At 37.1% G+C, this 19680-nt stretch overlaps 2 protein-coding genes across 4 annotated transcripts; one reads left to right on the top strand and one right to left on the bottom strand.

Moving 5' to 3' along the window:
• Positions 1–1286: 1286 nt before the first annotated feature.
• On the bottom strand, positions 1287–9665 carry LOC111808647 (chaperone protein dnaJ 15). 3 transcript variants are annotated; one of them, XM_023694762.2, is made up of 12 exons: positions 9419–9662; positions 9124–9331; positions 8506–8629; positions 8235–8317; positions 8044–8155; positions 7845–7949; positions 7643–7693; positions 7182–7271; positions 6996–7104; positions 6760–6908; positions 6596–6649; positions 1287–1836 (listed from the first exon to the last, which is right to left on the bottom strand). In XM_023694762.2, exons 2-12 carry the CDS (start codon positions 9252–9254, stop codon positions 1606–1608), a joined length of 1239 nt encoding a protein of 412 aa, XP_023550530.1. In that variant the 5' UTR covers positions 9255–9331; positions 9419–9662; the 3' UTR covers positions 1287–1605. The 3 variants fall into 3 exon arrangements, with proteins under 3 accessions (XP_023550530.1, XP_086972926.1, XP_023550532.1); XM_087116800.1 differs by lacking the exon at positions 1287–1836 and adding an exon at positions 4497–4871 and having other exon boundaries at positions 9419–9664; XM_023694764.2 differs by lacking the exon at positions 1287–1836 and adding an exon at positions 5153–5408 and having other exon boundaries at positions 9419–9665.
• A 2991-nt stretch (positions 9666–12656) lies between these two features.
• LOC111808649 (Core-2/I-branching beta-1,6-N-acetylglucosaminyltransferase family protein) lies at positions 12657–14213 on the top strand. The gene is made up of 2 exons (XM_023694765.2): positions 12657–13277; positions 13464–14213. Exons 1-2 carry the CDS (start codon positions 12792–12794, stop codon positions 14112–14114), a joined length of 1137 nt encoding a protein of 378 aa, XP_023550533.2. The 5' UTR covers positions 12657–12791; the 3' UTR covers positions 14115–14213.
• The last annotated feature ends 5467 nt before the right edge of the window (positions 14214–19680 follow it).

Genomic DNA, 19680 nt, shown 5'->3' with positions numbered 1-19680 from the left:
AAAAAAAATTTATAAGAGTGTGAAAATCTCTTCTTAGCATACGCGTTTTAAAAACCTAAAGGAAAATCTGAGAGGGAAAGCTCAAAGAGAATAGTATCTGCTAGTAATGTGCTTTGACCATTACATTGTCACTCCAAACATCGTTAAAGGACGTTTTCTTTTGTCCAATTTTGGAGTTATTGGACATCACTTCTTGGATTTTTTATTTTATTTTATTTTATTAATGTCAATTTTCTCCTTATTCCGTAATAAAAGAATGAAGGGTATGGGTAGCAATATAGAGAAACCATTGGGATGTTAATTTTTAATTATACCCCAAAAAAGTAAGTAGTCATATATTGGAAACAAACAAGACCCTATGAATAAAGAGTAACTTTAAATTTTGGGGGAATTTATGCCACACAACGTCAAATAGACACATATCCATTAACCTTAAGAACCCATGTTCCGACATAAAAGAAAAAAAACATATTTCAGTAAAAGAAAGTTCAAGGGGGGATTATGTTAATGCTTTTTCTTTGAATACATTTCTTTATATCGATGTTTTCTTTTTAATCACTTGGGCGACTAGAACAAACCTCTGATTTCAAGCAATGTGTTTAACAGAGTATGTGTGTCACCTAATCGTCTCAAAGTCAAGTTTTACTACTATTACTTGAAATCCGTACTATTACTTGAAATCCGTTTGGATAACATCGGGTATGACTTCGACTGTTCCTCAAGCCCGCCCAGTAATTCTACCGTGGATATAACAATTTACCATGGTAAATTTGGAGATATTATTACATGAAAGGATAAAAAAGAAAACTTTGTTAATGCATTTATGTTGCGTTTATATTTAATGTGGAGGTGGGTGAGGTTAGAAATTAGGGATGGTGATAATCAAGATCTAACGCAATTAATTATTCCACATTCTTGGAAGGATACTAAGTGAGATATCCTAACCTAAGTCTTTCATAAGTATCATAATTATCCTTGATGGTTATGTGAGAGTGAGGATGTATAATAATTGTATAAACAAACAAAATATATATGAAAGACTTTTCCTTTTAAAATAAATACAAACAAAAATATTTTAATACCAAAACTTCAACAAAACAAAAAAACAATTGCCAGACCCAATACCGACATGAAAAATTATTACTCAATCACAGCTTTTTATTTTCATCTATCAAATTATATTCTCAATCACCGACTAATCACCAAAATTTAGGCTCACCTTTGATGTTAATCATCGAAAAACGTCATGTCGATAAGAAAAGAAAAACATGAGGCAGCAAAAAATGTAATGTATCCAACACAAACCAATTTAATATATGAATGCATTTGAGTTATTTACACACAAACTTAGTATATTTTGGCTGTCTTTGAAAAGCAGATTGTAATGCCTAATAAATAGCTTACCTCAACTCTTTTGGGAGAAAGAATGGCGAATTTTGTTGAGCCCCTGAAAGCATAATACACCAAAACGGAGACCCAAGTATGACAAGCATGGATGCACCAATTTGACCATTGAATTCTACAAGACAAAATGGTTGGAAGTTTCTGTTTGTTGATGTGTTTGGGGAAAGAGAAAATGAACCTTAACCGATGATGATGATTCTTTCATCCGAGCTTTTTGTCAGATCCCCGAGGCATACCAAACCATCTCTTTTTAAAAGATTTATCTTTTTCATCGGAGGTTCCATCTTCTCCTTGATTATCGACCTTTGAATCGTCGCCAGTAGATTTACTACTAGTTCCATTACTCGTAGCACCAGCTCCTATGTGATTCGATGATTTTGTGACAGTGAATGAAGCGTGTATGCCATCCCGTTGTTTAAGAAGCTCGTCCACCTGAATTCCAAAATCTTCAGAAACTCAGAGAGAGAGAGAGCCATGGCATATCTATACGATCTACATAAACAACATTGTCATTTGATAAAAAGAAACAATAAACTATGCAAAACAGAGTTTACCCTCCAACCGGAAAGGTCAAAAGAGAGAATATAAGAATATATTGAATCAAGAAATGAAATAAAACTTAAACCCTTTGACTGAGGCCCTACACTTTATGTTTAGTTTTTCATTTTTTGTTTTTGAAAACTAAGCTTATTAAAACCCAAGTTCTGAAAACTAAAAATAGTAGTTTTTAACGACTTATTTTTGTCTTTGGCCAAGAATTCCCTACAAAAAAAATGAACTCAATGTAAAGTAGACACAATTTCTAGAAACCAAATGGTTATCAATCGAATAAGCTTAAAAACAACCTAATCAAATCCCAAATGTTATCATCTTTTCTTTAATCTTCAATTTCTATGACTTGTGTCCTTCCAGATTTCCAAAACAGAGGCACTGATGGAATTAAATCACATACGCTCTACTTTCCTTTTAAACCAATAAAAAGAGATGCTGGAAAAAGCACCCAAGTTCCCCCGACAGTACTCTAAATTAAAAAGCAGCACCAAGATTCAAATTCACCACTTACCGATCAGCACAATCCACATTGTTCATCCCAATTATTGAAATGTATTCTAAAGTTCAAAATCCACCTGGGTTTATGTTATCCAAATGATACTCTTCAAGTGACCATCAGTTCGACAGGATAAAGATGAGGAAATAACAACAAAAGTATTTACGGACAGCGTCCAACTAAATTCCCAATTCCCAAATTCCCCGCCATTCCGAACTTTGATGGAAATGGCATTCAAGCATTTCAACCACGCAATCTTACTCACAATTACACATATAGATATCATAATTTCCAATGCATAGAGTTTCAAGCACTCTAATGGAGTTGTTGTCTGGCCCATGTCCATCTTATCATGACAAGTAGATTTAGCCCTTCATGGTTGCATGGTGCCAAGACTAAGTATTTGCTTTGATGAAATTTTCAATGGAAACAGTTTCTTACTGAGTAAACACGGGTGTTTCTTGTCATCCTTCAAGCGAATTTGACAATCCTCACTTGGCTAAAGATGTTGTAAGACTTAGAGAAGAATTGCATACAAGTGGAAGTAACAGATTTTTCAACTTGACCTCTGACGTATGCATTGACCTTAAGGCCCAGCGAGGAGGTCCATGTGGAGATTTTGTTCTAGTAACGTTCACCATGGTAGGGTCCCATGCATGAGGAATTTCCTTTGGACAGCAGTTAACTCTCAAAAGAGAATTTAAACTATATTTACTTGTTATCTCCTGAGGTTTATCTGACCTCTAGTTTTAAGATTTTGTTGGCTGTTTTCTTTTTTATGAGAATATTTTGTTGGATTTATGGAAGAACATTGACCTTCTCTATTTGGTCGATTCTTACATCTTGGAAAACACTGGGTAATAGTCCAACAAAATTGATTTTCCACACGCAATGGAAGTTTGATACCTATGATAGGGTTGTCTTTTTCATTGAAAATGGCATGGTGCTCAAGCACTTAATATGCAATCAAGACATAGACCCTACCCCTTCCAGTTTGGATTCCAAGGGTCAACTCCAAGCTGCGGAATCATTGATGCATCTTGATCAATTAGTTGAATTCTATCTAAGCAATTATTTTCTACACTAATAACCCATTCTAACCACCCTGCCGAATCAATGTTGTATGAACAGCTAATTCAAAGGGGTTAATGTAGTCCTATATTTCTGACAACTCATTAAATTAATTGAACAAAGCCTTGTCTGGAGTCCTAGGATGTCTAGTATATTCATCCAGTAATATGATGAACACAGAAAAGACCACAGGCAGCAAAAATGAAAAATAGGAGCAAAGCTTCTCAACCACAATACCATACAGCAAGTTAAATTTAAAAAATGTAATGCAATCCATTACAAGCTCATGTTAATACCAAGCTAACGAAGATGGATTAGAATTAAAACTCATGCATTGCAAGGAGACTCAAGAATGCCTGATATCAAAAAGAAAAGTTTGCCCATAAAATCCGAGTGCAGCTATCTTGTTCTTTTATAAGATAATAGAAATTACTAAAAAAAATCCTTTGATACACGCTGGCAAATTAATTAAAAGTAGTTAACTAAAACACCAATTTAACTAAATTACAAAACTAAATGACAATAAGCTCAATGGGATATTTGACACCCAACGAGGCAGACATTTGGTGCCGCTAATTGGACAGCTAAGTTCATTGGTGAGCCAACTACAAAGAACTTATCCTCCTTGAGAAATTTCATCTTTCACGACGAGGTAGAGATAGTCCCATTAGAAGGAGAGGGATTCACTGACACAAAAGGAATTGTACGAAAAACACCAAAATGACTAGGACCTCAACTACAAAAATCCTTTTTTCCTATACAAAACTCCCGAATCGAGGATAAAATAGCTCAAATATCTGTCAGTTGCTATCAAACAAAGACAACAGAACCCAAGAGAAAGAGAAGATATATTTTCCCAATTAAAAAGGACAGATGCCAAGGAATGATTTCTCATAAGGGAAAGGTGTACAAATGAGGAAACAAAAAACATAGGGGCCTATAACCCAACTACCTGGTGTAAGATGATCCACAATTCTTCTTTTCTTTTTTTTTCTTTTTTTTTTTTTTTTTTTTTATAGAAAATAAATTTCGTTGATGAAATGAAATCCCACAATATCAAAGACCATCCAATGAGATGCAAGAGAATTCTCCCTTGTGTAAGAAAAAACTTAAGCTATAGTTGTTCAAGAAAAGAGATAAATCTAAAACTTCCTCTAGTGGGCTTTCTTTCTTTTGGAAGATCCTCCAATTCCTCTCGCCCCAAATCATTCAAATGATAGCCCTTACAATAAACGGCCAAAAGGTGGCTTTGTAGATTGAGCAGCCAGAAACTTTAGCCAGTCAAGGGAATCAATCGATGTTGCAACGCTCAAACCAAAGGAGGTAAAAGATGTCTGACCATATCTTCCTAGTGAACGAATAATGAATAAGAACATGAGATGATCCAAAATTCAAACCTATCATTTATCTAAAAATGTAAAATAAAAAATAAAAAAAATCAACATCCTTTCACATCATTTGATGTTGGGCTTCGATCAAAGTTTTGCCAAGGCATATCTAACTTTGTATAAGATGTTGCTCTCATTGATACATAAAGTAGATAACGTTCAGTATACCTACTCTTATAACCCAATTATGAAACACACACACTCAAACACTTAATTGGACATTCGTCAAACAAAATAGACAAATATTAGATATTGGTCGAACGAATTGAATATCATTTTGACATTCATTAGACATATGTTGAACACTTCTTCTCTTTGGATGAACTCCTCAATAAAGGATAAAATTCAAGAGAAAGAGAAGATGTGCTCTCATCTAAGAAGCAAGGACACTTTAGTTTGGCTAATGTATACATGCCCGATATGTGTGAGACACTCTGGTTAAAAAGGTTTATCTCCAACCACATGTGCTCCCAAAAGTAGGTGCCCACCCAATTAGACTGTGAAAAGAGAAAAAAAAATTTCAAATCTAAGAATGTGTCTAAAAATGTAACAAAAAACAATAAGATCCTTTTAAGTCACCTGCTAAGCTACTGTTGAAATTTTTCAAAAGCAGCTCTAACTTCACACATGATGTCGCTCTAGTAAATATCTTTAAGTACATGCCCTTCAATATACCCATCCCAGAACACAGACTCAAAACACTTAATTGGACATGTGTCTAATATATGTTTAGCACATACCGGTCATTGGCCGAACAAAGTGAAGTCCACACGTGTCAAACATTTGCATAAAAAAATGTATTGGACACTTGCGGACATATATCAAACAAATATCGGACATTTGAAGTAAAGAATTTGAACTTCTTAAATTTGCAGTGATAACAGAAACATCCTACTCTAGCCCTTTTTCTCAATCTTTCGGCCAATCTTTGTCACTTGCAATTTTCTTCAAGGTAGCTAATTGGTAGTGTAATCAAAGAAAATAATTAAATCCATGGGTATAATACTCTTCAAGTCTTTCAGATCTATGACATGTCTTAGAAGAAGCAAGAGATCTGTGGTGCAGCTACCAATTTAACAGGCAGAGAGCCATGATCTCCAAACAATATTTTCTACTGGTTCCCACAATCACATAACAGCGTCCCTTTCATCTCTTTTGAATTTCTTCTTATTTGGATGCTGTTCATTTGATTTCAGAAATCCTAAGCCATTTCCTGGTATTCCTCTTTTCCCTTCCCTTGATTTGAGAGAGGGGGAGAAGGCGCCTAAATTCTAAAACCGTGAACTACAAAAGCCTAAACAAAATAACTGCAAGCTATGTCACATATCAAATAATGAAAGAATTAAAACTCATCTCCTCTGGCCTATGGAAGTAATCCAAAAGTCTATAACCGAAAATCAACCCGTAGAATGATCTAGTTAAGCTATCTGAAATTATAATTAAAATGAAAAGTAAACGATAATGAAGAAAAATAAAATAAAACATTTCCATCATCTTATAAGAATGCTAGTTGAGTGAGAAACCAGAGGGTATACGACTTCAATAAATTGCCACTTCCATGTTAGCAACAGAAGTGTTGATATCCATGGACATATAAGGTAACTTTATTGTTCGGCCTACATATTAAGAAACCAAAACATAAAAAACATGATCTAAATTACAAGAATGAGCCATGAAAACTTACAAACTGCTTTTCCTCATTGTATCTGTTGGTCACTTCTTGGAAGCGCGCTAATGCCTACGGAACATCATAACAAAGCAATTAATACGTAAATCACAAAATTACCAGGTAGTGAGTAGAGTGAGACTGACAGGAGGGAGGGAAGGAGGAGAAGAAGATTTCAACACCTTCCGGTATTCTGTCTCAAATTGGCGTAGCTCATTTCTCTTTCTCAAAATTTGAGCCTCAATATCTTTCAGCTTTTCTGTTGTATCTTCATAATTTTTTGTACATAGTGCCTCAATAGTATATGCAGCAGTCTTAAAAAAGTTGTCTCCTGAATAAACAAGAAAGATGTCAAAAAAGCAGTTAACACCAAACAGAACAAAATTTGAAAGATGAATTAAGAAATCTAAGTTAAGACCATAAACAGCAAAAATATGGGTGCCAGCCTTTAGCTCTGAGACCTCACAAGGCTGAAGACCTTCCAACCTCTTGAAGAAAGAAGCTTCAGGGTCCTTAGCCATTGCCAACTACAACAACACGAGAATCCATTCAACCATCAAGTGTAGGAAACATTAGTAAACTACATAGTTTGAACTTGCAATACCGCATTGACAGTGGAATCCATCCTGTACACTTGAAAATGCAAAAAGTAAAACCCAGCAGATGTTACTTTCCCAGACTTCTCACTATCTTCCTGTATGGAAAAGCAATGGAAAAACCACAGAAGTAAAGTCAATATAATACGAAGTTGAATCTTAGCTTTTTAATACAAACTGACTCGCAACAATTTTACAAGTTAGGATCCAAGTGACTGATATGGTAAGATTTCATCTATCTACTCATGGAGAACCTCCTATAAAACACAGTTCGAAGTAAATGGTGCTTTTTTTATATGCATGGTCCAATAATTGGCTATACACCAACAAAAAATGCTAGAGTGACAATGCTTGATGATAGCACCTAGATTAGACTTTAATTGCCACCCAACAGGAGAAAATACCCACAGCTTAACCTATATCAATTAAAAAATGAGGAAAATTACAGATACACTTTTAAAGGTAATACCTGTAAGGCCAAATTGTAACCGCCGCTGACATCATGTTCAAAAAAGAGCAACTGGAATGAAAAAATATAGCACCCAAATCAGAAACATGAACTAGCTAAACAAAGTAGATGCACAAACAAGTAGAACAAGGCCAAGAATCAAGGGGGAAAAGTGCATATCAGAGGAGACCCATTTAGTTGAAAATTACTGGTAAAACTACACCTTGAATTTACTTTGTGCAGTTGAAGTAACCCTTATAACAATTCCAGCTTGAGCTTGCTCCTCGTTAATTGTCACACCAAAAAAGTGAGCACATTGCTTATCCACCTATAATAAAACACAGATATAACAAGATATCAGAAGAAGTGCTGGAAATGTTGCTGCTTTGGTACCATCTTGATGTAAGCTACATGTGATGCACCTTGCCACTAACTGATGTTCCAATTGGAAGAGGCCTAACTGTGACAGTTCCATTCAGAGCTTCTTCAAGAACATTAGCAGAAATTGTAGTCTTAATAGGAACACCCAGCTTGCTAAAGAAAATAAAAAAATAAAAGTGATCAAGAAAAATCTAGACGACTAAATCAGTAAATTACTCAATAAATGTGTCACCTGAACAAAGCTGCAAACATGGTATTGACAGTTCCAAGATTGGATAAGTCTATTTCCATATCCATGCCACTAGCATCAAGGGCCTGAACACATTGATTACAGAATAAGATGCTGTGTATGGGATGGAAAAATGTCTACAGCTATATAAAGACCCTCAGAAGTAAATAAATCTTGAACTTGGAAGTAATGAAGTACATTTTCCAGTATTGTTAATATAAACCTAATACTACAAAGCATCAGAATAAGTAGATGGTGACAAGGAGACAAGCACCTCAAAACCAGCACTATCATATTGCCTTCTCTTCTCTGGATCTGATAGGATGCTATAAGAATATGCAACCTCCTTAAAAAGTTCTGAAGCTTCAGGGTTACTGCCATTCTTATCTGGGTGATATCTGCCAAATTGTTTTGGGGTAAGAATCACTTTGCAGACAGATGTTTCAAAAGATCAAAACAATCTTATTTCTTTTTTTAATTAATAACTCAAATTGGAATGAAGGCAATAGAAATGTGTAATTAAATCTCATGCTGTAACCACCCACAGCAATTCATAATTTAATGTTAGTGTATCTGGAGCCTAGCTGAACTGGAACACGACTGAATATGAGTCACTATTACAGTTCCAAACATGCTGAATAGACAAAAAGAACTGGAGTTTCCATCTCCCTAGCGATGATTTAGATACTACCACCAAGCGGCATTCGAAGAACACTGTAGATTCTTTAAAATGAATCCAGCTTGGATTAATAATAATCTTCTTACATCTCAAATTGTGCACTAGTATACAGCATATTCCTATTCGTTATTGACGGGGAGAAAGAATTATGATTAAATATCAACTAAAACAGATCAAGTTTCAGTCATACGGAGCGTAGAGCAAGAGAATTACTTGAGAGCAAGCTTCCTATAAGCAGACTTGATTTCCTGATCAGTGGAATCCCTGGATACGCTTAAAACCTCGTACGGGTCCCGTCGAAGCGCTGGAGCCGAAGGTCCTTCCGACTTCGAACCCGTCTTCATTCCCTCTTTTTTCCCGCTCTAACTCTCCCACTCTCGGTGCCTTTGGACGGAGGAAAGCTCAGTATCCTCTCAAATCGCTGTAATAATCAAAAATCGGTGACCGAATTTGAAGAAGAAAACGTCGAAATTCAAGAGACGAAAAACAAATTACAAAAAGCATTAACCTGAAAGCCAATTCTGGATTGAGCTATATTTTCGGGAAATTAACCAGAGCAAGTAATTGACCGTCGGCTAGGATCCAATCAACAAACAAAGGGCCTTCTCACGCAAAATGATTCAAAATAATGGGAAAGCAAATGACACCTAGGGTTTCTCAAGATTTGATGGGAATCTGTATAAATTTCTGCGAAGAATTATTTGTGGAAATGGTCTAAATTCTATTTCTTCCCCTCTTTGTCCTTCATTTGTCTTTGTCTGCAACCGCCTAGTTCTTTATTTCAGATTTAACTAGGAGAACCAATTTAATTTAGAACCGAACCAAACCAAACCGAACCAAATCGGGTACATCCCCTCATAATACATGACCCTTAACGTATCATTTAAGTAATGGAAGGCGGTCAAGACCTCCACCATAAGAGACGAATATGGTAACAAAATAAGTTGTACTTTGAACCCAATACTTACGAAAATGTATAATCAGAGATATTCATTTAATCCACCCTGTCCATTTAGTCCTCTTCACCGCTTCTCTTTTAGGTTTTCCCTCAAAGTTTTAAAATGTGTCTGTTAGGAAGAGGTTTCCACTCATTTGAAAAAAAATGTTTCATTCTTCTCTCCAACTGATGCACGATCTTACAATTTACCCTCTTTGATGGGACCAGCGTCCTAGTTAGCACACCACTCGGTGATTGACTTTGATACCATTTGTAATAACCCAAACCCACTGCCAGCAGATATTGTCCTCCTCTCCCTCTTGGGTTTCCCTCAAAGTTTTAAAACGCATCTCACAAGGATAAGTTTCCACACCCTTATAAGAAATATTTTGTTCTCCTTTCTAACCCATGTGGAATCTCACACTTGTCCCATGAGAATCATCCACGAACAGGGTAGAAAAATCTTGTTTAAACAAAAAAAAAATAGCAGAGAGAGAAAGGATAAAGCAGTGAGGGAGGTCGATGTATATGAAATCGATGTAATGCTTAGAAAACTATGCACATGAAATTGATATGCATCTAGAAAAAATGAAAAAAAATCAAACGTAACCCGAATCAATTGAAAAAGAAAGAAACTTAATTAGTTTCATGAATCTTTAGCTTAGACTTATAGCTGGACTTTAATTTTGGTAGCCTGGGTCGTGTTTATTAGAATGGGTAGTAGGCTACCAACAAATTGCTTTCATATTCATAAAATTGGTATCTTTACGTCACACACTTTCAAATCACTTTTGACCTTATGACAAAGTTGTCTTCATTTAAATCAACTTTCGTGTCTCATTTTTCTTAAGGAATAAGAAATACGTCAAAAACAAACTTTATTTTATGAGGTTGGTTTTCGAAAATGAAAATTCCTTTATTTTTTTATTGAAATAATAATAATAATAATAAAAATAGTTGAAAGTAGTAATGTCAAGGAAATTTAATAATGTTTAACATTGTTTAAGGTTTATTTTAGGATAATTAATTGATGTTGAACTCTATTTTGTGATTGAACTTAACTATTGAACACGTAGGAGCTGGATTATAAAATTTTGTTTGATGCGTAAATAACATGTACCTATGGTCTTATTTATGTTGATTATTTATGTATGTTATATGTAATGAAGTAAGTGATGGATGTACTTACTTTTGTGTCTGGTTATGATTACTAAACTGACATCATCATATTTATGTCTTATGAGACATCATGATGTACTATATATGATAAGCGTAAACGAAATACTATGCATGTGACGTACATCTCATAAGGAATTTGTGCATGATAATTGTTGAAGGGGTAGAAATTATTGAGGTAGAAATCTCGATAATTGAACTAAGGAAGGAAATGAATTGAAATTTACTAACGAGAAAGGATGATTTTTTGAGGTAGAGGATGACCAGTCCAACTCGGTTCTAGTCTTGCATGTCTTAGCTTATTTTTGCCCAGTTTTCGATATGATCTCAATGGTGATTGTCTTTTTTCTTAATATATTACCTTTTAAAGGAGCTTGGAAGAATTTGTAGTACGTAATAGTCGAATCCAATGGACGAAAATTTACTTAACTGAAAAGAATGATTAGGCTATCTATGATTAGTTTACTTTACTAATTTTTATTAACTATATCAACTCTTGATTATAAGTTTATATTGTCATACGTGAACAATTTGGAGTATGTGAACTAACCCCTAATTGTGAACTCAGTTCGATTGTCGAGGGTATGTATAGCATTTTAGTATCTAACAATAGGTCAGGGTCATTTGTACAATGGGGGAATAGGGGTTGTCATTTAACCTCTAACAGTGAACTTGTCCTAATCGTCATGGGTCCACATTTGTAACTATATGATTTATGAGTTGGTATTGATAAGGTTGAGCCCTAAGATGGACGAACTTCATAGAGCCATATTATTGTCTAGTTGGTGCGGTTAGGTGATCTCCAACCATTCCCTAATCATCATCTTGTTCGAATGAGAGCAAGAGACGACAGAGGTAGATGAATTTTGGTAAGCACGAAGGTCGTTCCCTCCTTAGTGACATTGACTTAATGGGGCCTACTAGGGTCGTTCCCTCCTTAATGATATTTACTAATAGTGTCCACAACAGTATGTTGAGAAGTATGCGTCGAAACATATGACGGAGTCCTGTCTCGAATACTTATGGTATGTAAGTTGAGGGTAAATGATGATGAAAGAAACTAGTAAACAGCTAATCATGAATCATTAGAATATGAAAAACACTCTGCATCCTTCGTTAAGACCAATCGTCACAACAACAAAAAACTGTCTTATAAGCTAAAGATAGAACCTACGAGATAAAATATAACTTTAATTATAAATCTCTAATTTATGAGACATTTTTAAAAATTTTAAATTAGATAAAATTATAAAACTAAGGCAACCTAAAAAAATCCAGACTTAAAATATTTAAAAATTAAGAAGAAAAATCAAATTAACTGTCTTTTTATTTTAATGGTTAATTTTTATTTTTAAATATTAAATATGGGGTCCACAGAAATTGACCGAAGTTTGGAACCAAACAGCACGTGTCAAAACCGGTGGTCGGGCGGCGGCGACTGGCGGTGGGTTTGTGAAACTAAAATAAAAGTACTAATCAAAGCGCGTCAGACGGCGGAGTGTTTTTCCACACCGGTTTTCCAAGTCCCAACCTACACGCAATTTACACACAATTTCTTCATTTTTATTTTCCCCAAATAAATAAATAAATAAATATTTTTAATTTAAAAAATATATATTTGCTCATAAGAAACTATAATAAGAGCCAGTATCGTCTCCATCGGTCTCACCTCCCCGTGATTACCCCGCTGCCCTCTCCGCCGCAGCCTCACCTCCGATCAAGCGCCGTCCGGTCAATTTCCGATTTGGGTTTCAAAGATTTGGCAAAAATGAAGAGCCAAATTCAAAGCCCGAAGCTGATCCATATCCATCTTAGCTTCTTCAACGTCGTCCCTTACATCCTCCTCTTCACCGCCGGAATCACCGCCGGAGTTTTCCTCACTTTCTATCTCTCAAATTTCTCCATCAGCTTAAACCTCACCCAGATCCCTCCTTCGATTTCTTCCCCGGTGACCGGACCCCGGGTGGGGTTGGAGGAGTATTTGAAACCGCCGGAAGTAATGCACGACATGGAAGATGAGGAGCTTTTGTGGAGAGCTTCAATGGCGGCCGGAATTCGGGAATTCCCGTTCCGGCGGGTTCCGAAGGTGGCGTTCATGTTCTTGTCGAGAGGGCCAATGTATTTGGCGCCTCTTTGGGAAGAGTTCTTCAAGGGAAATGAAGGGCTTTACTCGGTTTACATTCACTCCGATCCTTCTTATAATCATTCTTTCCCGGAAAGCCCTGTTTTCCATGGTCGCAGAATTCCGAGCAAGGTTAGCTTTAATTTACCACAATTTATTCAAAAAAAAAAATTTATGTATATATTATTAAGAATCACGACTCTCCGATGATATGATATTTCTTTACAATTATGTCACACAGTATTCTTCACTTATAAATTAACTAACGTGAAACTCTCTCCTAACAATTCTCGACATATATTTTACTGTGAATTGCAGGAAGTGGGATGGGGAAAAGTGAACATGATCGAGGCAGAACGGCGCCTAATTTCAAACGCCCTCCTCGATATTTCAAACGAGCGATTCGTTCTTCTCTCAGAAGCCTGTATTCCTCTCTTCAACTTCTCTACCGTATACTCTTTCCTCATGAACTCCACCATGAAAAGCTTCGTTATGAGCTACGATGAGCCAAGTAGCGTCGGTCGTGGCCGATATAGGGCTAAGATGTTCCCACCCATCTCCCTAAAACAATGGCGGAAAGGCTCGCAGTGGTTCGAGATGGACAGAGACACCGCCGTTGCCGTCGTCTCTGACCGGAAATACTTCCCTGTCTTCCAAAAGTATTGCAAAGGCCAATGCTACTCCGATGAACACTACTTGCCCACCTTGGTCAATGTTTTGGGCTGGGACAGGAATGCTAATCGGAGTTTGACTTGGGTTGACTGGTCAAAGGGTGGCCCACATCCAACGAGATTCTCGCGGTCAGATATCCACGTGGAGCTTTTACAGAGGCTAAGGAATCAAACTGAGTGTACGAAAAGTAAAACGGAGGGGACAGGTGTTTGCTTCCTATTCGCTAGAAAGTTTTCTCCGAACACATTGGGAAGGCTGATGAAAATTGCACCAAAGGCCTTGCACTTTGGGAGATAGATAGATTAGAGAAATTGGAATTTATTTATTTATTTATAATTAGTATATATATATATATATATATACACATATTTATTCATATAAAACGTTATTTTAGAAGCTCGTTTGTTTGCAATTTTTAAGGTATGTTTGGAATAACTTTTAATATTAAAAAAAAAGACATACTAAGAACGCTCGTGAAAAAAAAACATTGTTATGGAATAAATTTTATAGTATTTTTCATCAGATGGGAAGTCTAGATACTTTATTACGAGCATTGTCATTGGGATCCAGATGAGAGGAGTTTCAAATTAGTTACAAGAATGACAAGGTGAATCTCATCCGTGAGGAAGTTGTGAAAATATTTGCTGAAACCACCCAACCTAAATGGTGTGAAAGTTTTTTATTTATAATCAAATAAATTACAACGATATGAAAAGAGTACTAAATTGAAAGAGTAATAAATGAAAGATACATAAGCCGTGATGGAAGCTGAGCGTCATCCCGAGGATAGAGTGGCGAAGAAAGACAAAATAATTGAAAGTTACTATCTATACCAACCGGGTGGACCTTCCTTTTCGATGGCTCAATAATAGGAACTTCAAAGTTAAGTGTGATTTGTTTAGAATAATTCTATGTTGGGTGACCTGTTTTTTCTAGGATGCATTTAAATGAGGACAAATCATTCGAAGAACTCATCTATGGGCAAAGTCTTCACTCTTAAAAGCGAGGAGTAAGTAACCTGACCATGTTGCAGGGGAGAAGTGTTGATCTATGGGCAAAGTCTTCGTAAGCTGACCATGAAGTGTTGATATATGGGCAAAGTCTTCGTAAGCTGACCATGTTGCAGGGGAGAAGTGTTGATCTATGGGCAAAGTCTTCACTCTTAAAAGCGAGGGTAAGTAATCTAACCATGTTGCAGGGGATGCAGGAGGATGTCGGGACCATCGATGTCAACTCCTTATTTAAATCTTGGGCATGTGTCATTACAAATGGTATCAGAGCAAGACCTCTCTTAGTAAGATATAGTTCGGGGACGAACCAATGCGGAAGCGAGGGTAAGTAATCTAACCATGTTGCAGGGGATGCAGGAGGATGTCGGGACCATCGATGTCAAATCCTTATTTAAATCTTGGGCATGTGTCATTACAAATGGTATCAGAGCAAGACCTCTCTCAGTAAGATATAGTTCGGGGACGAACCAATGCGGAAGCTGGTAGGCATGTGGCATGTGTCACCTAAGTACAAGAGGGGTACATGAGTGAACTAAGAAAATGTGTGAATGAAAGTGATCCCGAGGATAAGATGGTTAAGAAAAACTTAAAAGAATTGAAAGCTATTGCCTGTACCAACAAGACGCACCTTTCTTTTCGGTAGCTCAATGATAGAAACTTCAAAGTTAAGCATGTTTTGATTGGAACAAGTCTATGTTGTGTGTTGTAACGACCTTATTTTACTATTGGAAATAAGGTCATCACTGCATGCATGTCATGTCTATCCTAAGGATCACAAAAAACATGAATGCATCTACCCAAGCTTCCGTCCCATGGCTGTTACCTCGATATTGTCATCTGTACAGGGGTGTCCTACCTTTACCTAAAACAAGAGTAGCACGTGGCTTGAATATTTTAAGAAAAACTCAGTAAGTAACCCCACTATTGGAGTCAAGAAATGTCATCACATGCAATATTGTGAGACCTATCATTTCATAAAAATATCATTATATCACTTGGACTCTGCTTTCCAGTCCGGACAAAGTTGGATGTGTATTATTTTCCTACACACGGCCCACATACGCGCACATAGACTCACTAGCTGAGCTCATATACATACCCCTTAGGCCTGGCTCATTGCGCTAGCCAGCGCTCATGCTACCGAACGCCACAAAGTGAAAGAGCCCGCATAATATCATAGCGAACATAAATATCATAAGGTATGCGTCCATACTAATCATAACAGGAAAGTCTCTAAATCCACATGACACACCAAGATACTTGAGGTCCCCATAACTCAAAATCATGACATGAGTTTATGATGCAAGTCAAACCTCCATTCATTCATAACATAATGAGTCTTTGAAATATTCATTCATAACATACGCTAAACAATCATAATCATGACACATGCAGAGGTCATGAGGCACGTGTTATTATATGTCGTACACTTTGTACAACCAAGCCAACAGTAGAGTCACTTACTTATTTGGCCTCGGCCGGAGTTATTGATTATCCTTGAAACTAGTTTGGATTTGCTTCTCTGAGTCTTATTTAACTTATGTAGACCCGTCATCAAGTTAGGGCATAATACACAATTCAATTCATCCAAAGATATAAGTTAAATACTCCAAAAATAACTTAAATTGACCAAACAGGGATCATATTGACCTTAAATGCTCCTCGAAGTGTCAAAATAGGTCTCAAAAGGGTAAAATATGGTAGCAAAGGTCCAAAAATAGTGGAACAGGCTTGAAACAGAGTACCTCGAGCTGAATAGTTGACCCGAAGTGCGTGAAACTGAAACGTGCCGATTAGTTGGTTGAAAAAAGTGTGTAACGACCCTAAATTTTACCTATTTAATGTAAGGTCATTAGTATACTTTAAATGCTGAATTTACTTTAAATGGGCTCTTATCATAAATGCGACATAAGTTTGTCTTTTATTACCTCATGAATAACGAATATAAGGGAAAGAAAAGAAAAACAACTATGAAATAAATGTCCTATAATAACCTATGATTTCTTCGCCCGGTTATCCGAAATTTTTCGACGATCCCTCTCTCCTCGAAATACTATTTCTGATGACCATTTTCCTACTTTTCCTTTCGTTCTCGAGTCTCCTCTTCCCCCTAATCTTGTTTATGGTGTTATTTTGGCTTGAAAAGGTCCGGGACTCCTAGATCTGAGAGGTTTAAAAAATCCAAGGTTCTTTCCTCCTTCCCCGACGATGTACAACGTGTAGGCAACGTAAAAATCTATCCCTGGGGTGTGTAAAGGTCTTTGGAATTATTTTCGTTGCGTAAATCAGAGGTTTCGACGTCGATTTCGTAGGGTTTGGCTTCGCTGGAGCTTCGTCAGTTTTCTCCCTGTCTTTCTCGTTTTTCTCACTATTTTTCTTTCTTGCAGGTGTCTTGGAGGTGGCTGAAGGTCGGGTTTGGTTTTCGTTGTGACCCCGAGGTCGGGCACGCTTCGTGGGTCGTGTGCGAACTTGTCGGAGTTTTCAGTCTCGCCAACGACCCCATAAATTTTTTTTTTAATATCTTATCCGTTACAGTGTGAGTCGCGTCAGCAAGTCAAGTCGGGTATGCGAAGTGGAAGCATAGGTGAAGACACACACTGGACGTAGTTTGGGTCGAGGATCATGGGTCGTGCCCGCGTGGTTCTAGGTTTTCGGTTGCGATGGACTTGGGTCGAGACGAGTTTGGGTTGCGCTACTCATTGGATTGATGGGTTTCTTATAACCCTATCCAATTGAACCTAAGAACCCTCGTAAGCACCTGAATATGCAAACCCTAGTGTACAAATGCAAAATCCTCAAATCAATTTGATTTCATTCCAATTGATTGCAATTCTTAAGAATTTGATCTAAACAATCTTATCGAAGAACAAGACCTTTAGATCTAAACATATCTAAAAACCTCAAAACAATAAGCTTCAGATCAACATATATCTCCACATTCCACAACGTTGCAACGTGGCTTCGAATCAACACATTACTTCTCGCTATAAATTCTCTCCTCCAAGTCCCCATGGTAGAATTATGAGCCGCCATTGGCTTCATATATTGGTTGCAGGTGACACTAGTTGCATTTTTTCCTCCTAGTGAAGAAACGTGAATAGAAAGGCACGCGACAAACAAGTAAGTCACCCTATGAATTAGGTAAGAAATACTTGTAGGATTCGCTTGGATTACGTGTATACTAGTAAAATTTACCTTAAGTGGTTAGCTCCACGAAATGAACTTAGGTAATATGGATTAACTAAAGGATGATAGCATAATGTGTCGTAATATCAAAATTGTCTGTCTTAACGCTATCATGCTTTATGTTCCACTGTAATATATGTTTTTTATTATGCTGAAAAGAGGATGGAATTTTGTGATATGTGCTGTGGGTGCTTAATAAATGTTATCGCCGTATTGCGCATGTGTGAATGTTATGCATGTAATGTTGTATGATGATTTTAGGTGTGAATTATATGCACTCTCTACTAATTTAAAAGAACCAGACTTATGTTAGACTAGGGAATTATGATTAGGTTGGTTCGTTATTAAATTTAGACCTAACCCCAGATGCCTAACAAACCACCACGGCTTACAACCACCGTAAAGTTCCACTTAGGTTGCGAGTAGTGTGACCGTATCAACATAAGGGAAGTATGGGCCCTCGTTTCGTGGTAAGAACAGCGGTTTTTGATCAAGACTCAATAGATGCTAAGCTATTTTCGCAGAGGGAGCGTGAGACCATGTTGTATAGCCCAACAGTTGGACCCGAAACGAGGGTGACTTTATGGACCTTTAGAGGTGTCAGCTAACCCCTAGGTAAGATACCATATAGTCTCATAAGAAACATGCACGAGGTAGCACCTCAAGGAGGGTCACTAGTCATTCACTACCAGAGTTTAGATTATAAGGACGGAAAACCAGAATAGACCACAAAGGGAAAGACTAGACCCATGGGTTCTAGAGCCAAAGAAAAAGTATGTGGGAATCTCTTATGCGTAGAATGCGATGAGAGCTTACAAGTAGATGACTTACTGAGTATAATTTTTATCTAATTTTTCTTGCATATACACTGCACCCACGTTATCCTTTTGTCATGGCCCACAGTAAAATTTGGGTTGTGTCGTAAACCCTAATATTTGCCTAAAAAACCCTTTGAAAAATAGGTTTCGAACGAAGGGTAATGTATATCGACTTTACCTATTGTTAACTCGGGTAGTGTGGATACATGTGAGCTAACCATTTTCCATTTGTGGTTTGATATAATGTTATATGATTGGTGGAGCTTTGTGTCTAATATACACAAACTTTTAAAAAAAAGAATGTTAAAAGGCTAAGTTTCATTGATTGAATAAGGAAAGCATGAATATCATTGTCCATTAAAGGAAAAAAAACGTGATGGTGGGCTCACCTCTCCAAAAATGGGAAAATAACAGCACAGATGGAACGACACGGACTGTGTGGCAACCCTTAAAACCAGGTGTGGGGCGTGAGGAAAAGCATGACCTGGACGACATGTCGCCAAGGACTTGCTTGACGCTTACTAGACCTGAATTGGCAATTGGCGCTGGTCTGTTGTAACCTTCAGGTTTAAGCCGAGAAGAAGGACAACATTGTTTGTCTCAATTTGAATACTTTGTGAACTTTGTTTGATAAGCTAATTTTAACTTTTAATTTGGTCGGTATGAGCCAAACGACGACGATGACATCTGCGTGGTGAAAGATCGTTGCCCGTTTGCTACATACACGTGCGGTGGCAAATGACGACGCTTGTGTGGTTTGTCTCCCCGCGACCTCCACTTCCCCAATTGCTGCTCGTCTCGCTATCGTAACACCTTCGTTGACATACACCATCCATCGTCGTTGTTGTG

The sequence above is a fragment of the Cucurbita pepo genome, chromosome 13 (assembly GCF_057944985.1).
Source record: "Cucurbita pepo subsp. pepo isolate OVF chromosome 13, ASM5794498v1, whole genome shotgun sequence".
Lineage (NCBI taxonomy): Eukaryota > Viridiplantae > Streptophyta > Magnoliopsida > Cucurbitales > Cucurbitaceae > Cucurbita > Cucurbita pepo.
Note: the sequence above shows the minus strand (reverse complement) of the source record. Positions and strands in the feature narration are given on the sequence as shown.

What these genes read in the sequence shown, in the direction of transcription:
- LOC111808647 (XM_023694762.2), bottom strand. Translation starts at nt 9,254, where the DNA reads ATGAAGACGGGTTCGAAGTCGGAAGGACCTTCGGCTCCAGCGCTTCGA. An exon ending in CTGCACAAAGTAAATTCAAG is followed by an intron (nt 7,694 to 7,844) that starts GTGTAGTTTTAC and finishes TTTTCATTCCAG; the next exon opens with TTGCTCTTTTTTGAACATGA. An exon ending in CCATATTTTTGCTGTTTATG is followed by an intron (nt 6,909 to 6,995) that starts GTCTTAACTTAG and finishes TTGTTTATTCAG; the next exon opens with GAGACAACTTTTTTAAGACT.
- LOC111808649 (XM_023694765.2), top strand. Translation starts at nt 12,792, where the DNA reads ATGAAGAGCCAAATTCAAAGCCCGAAGCTGATCCATATCCATCTTAGC. An exon ending in GTCGCAGAATTCCGAGCAAG is followed by an intron (nt 13,278 to 13,463) that starts GTTAGCTTTAAT and finishes TGTGAATTGCAG; the next exon opens with GAAGTGGGATGGGGAAAAGT.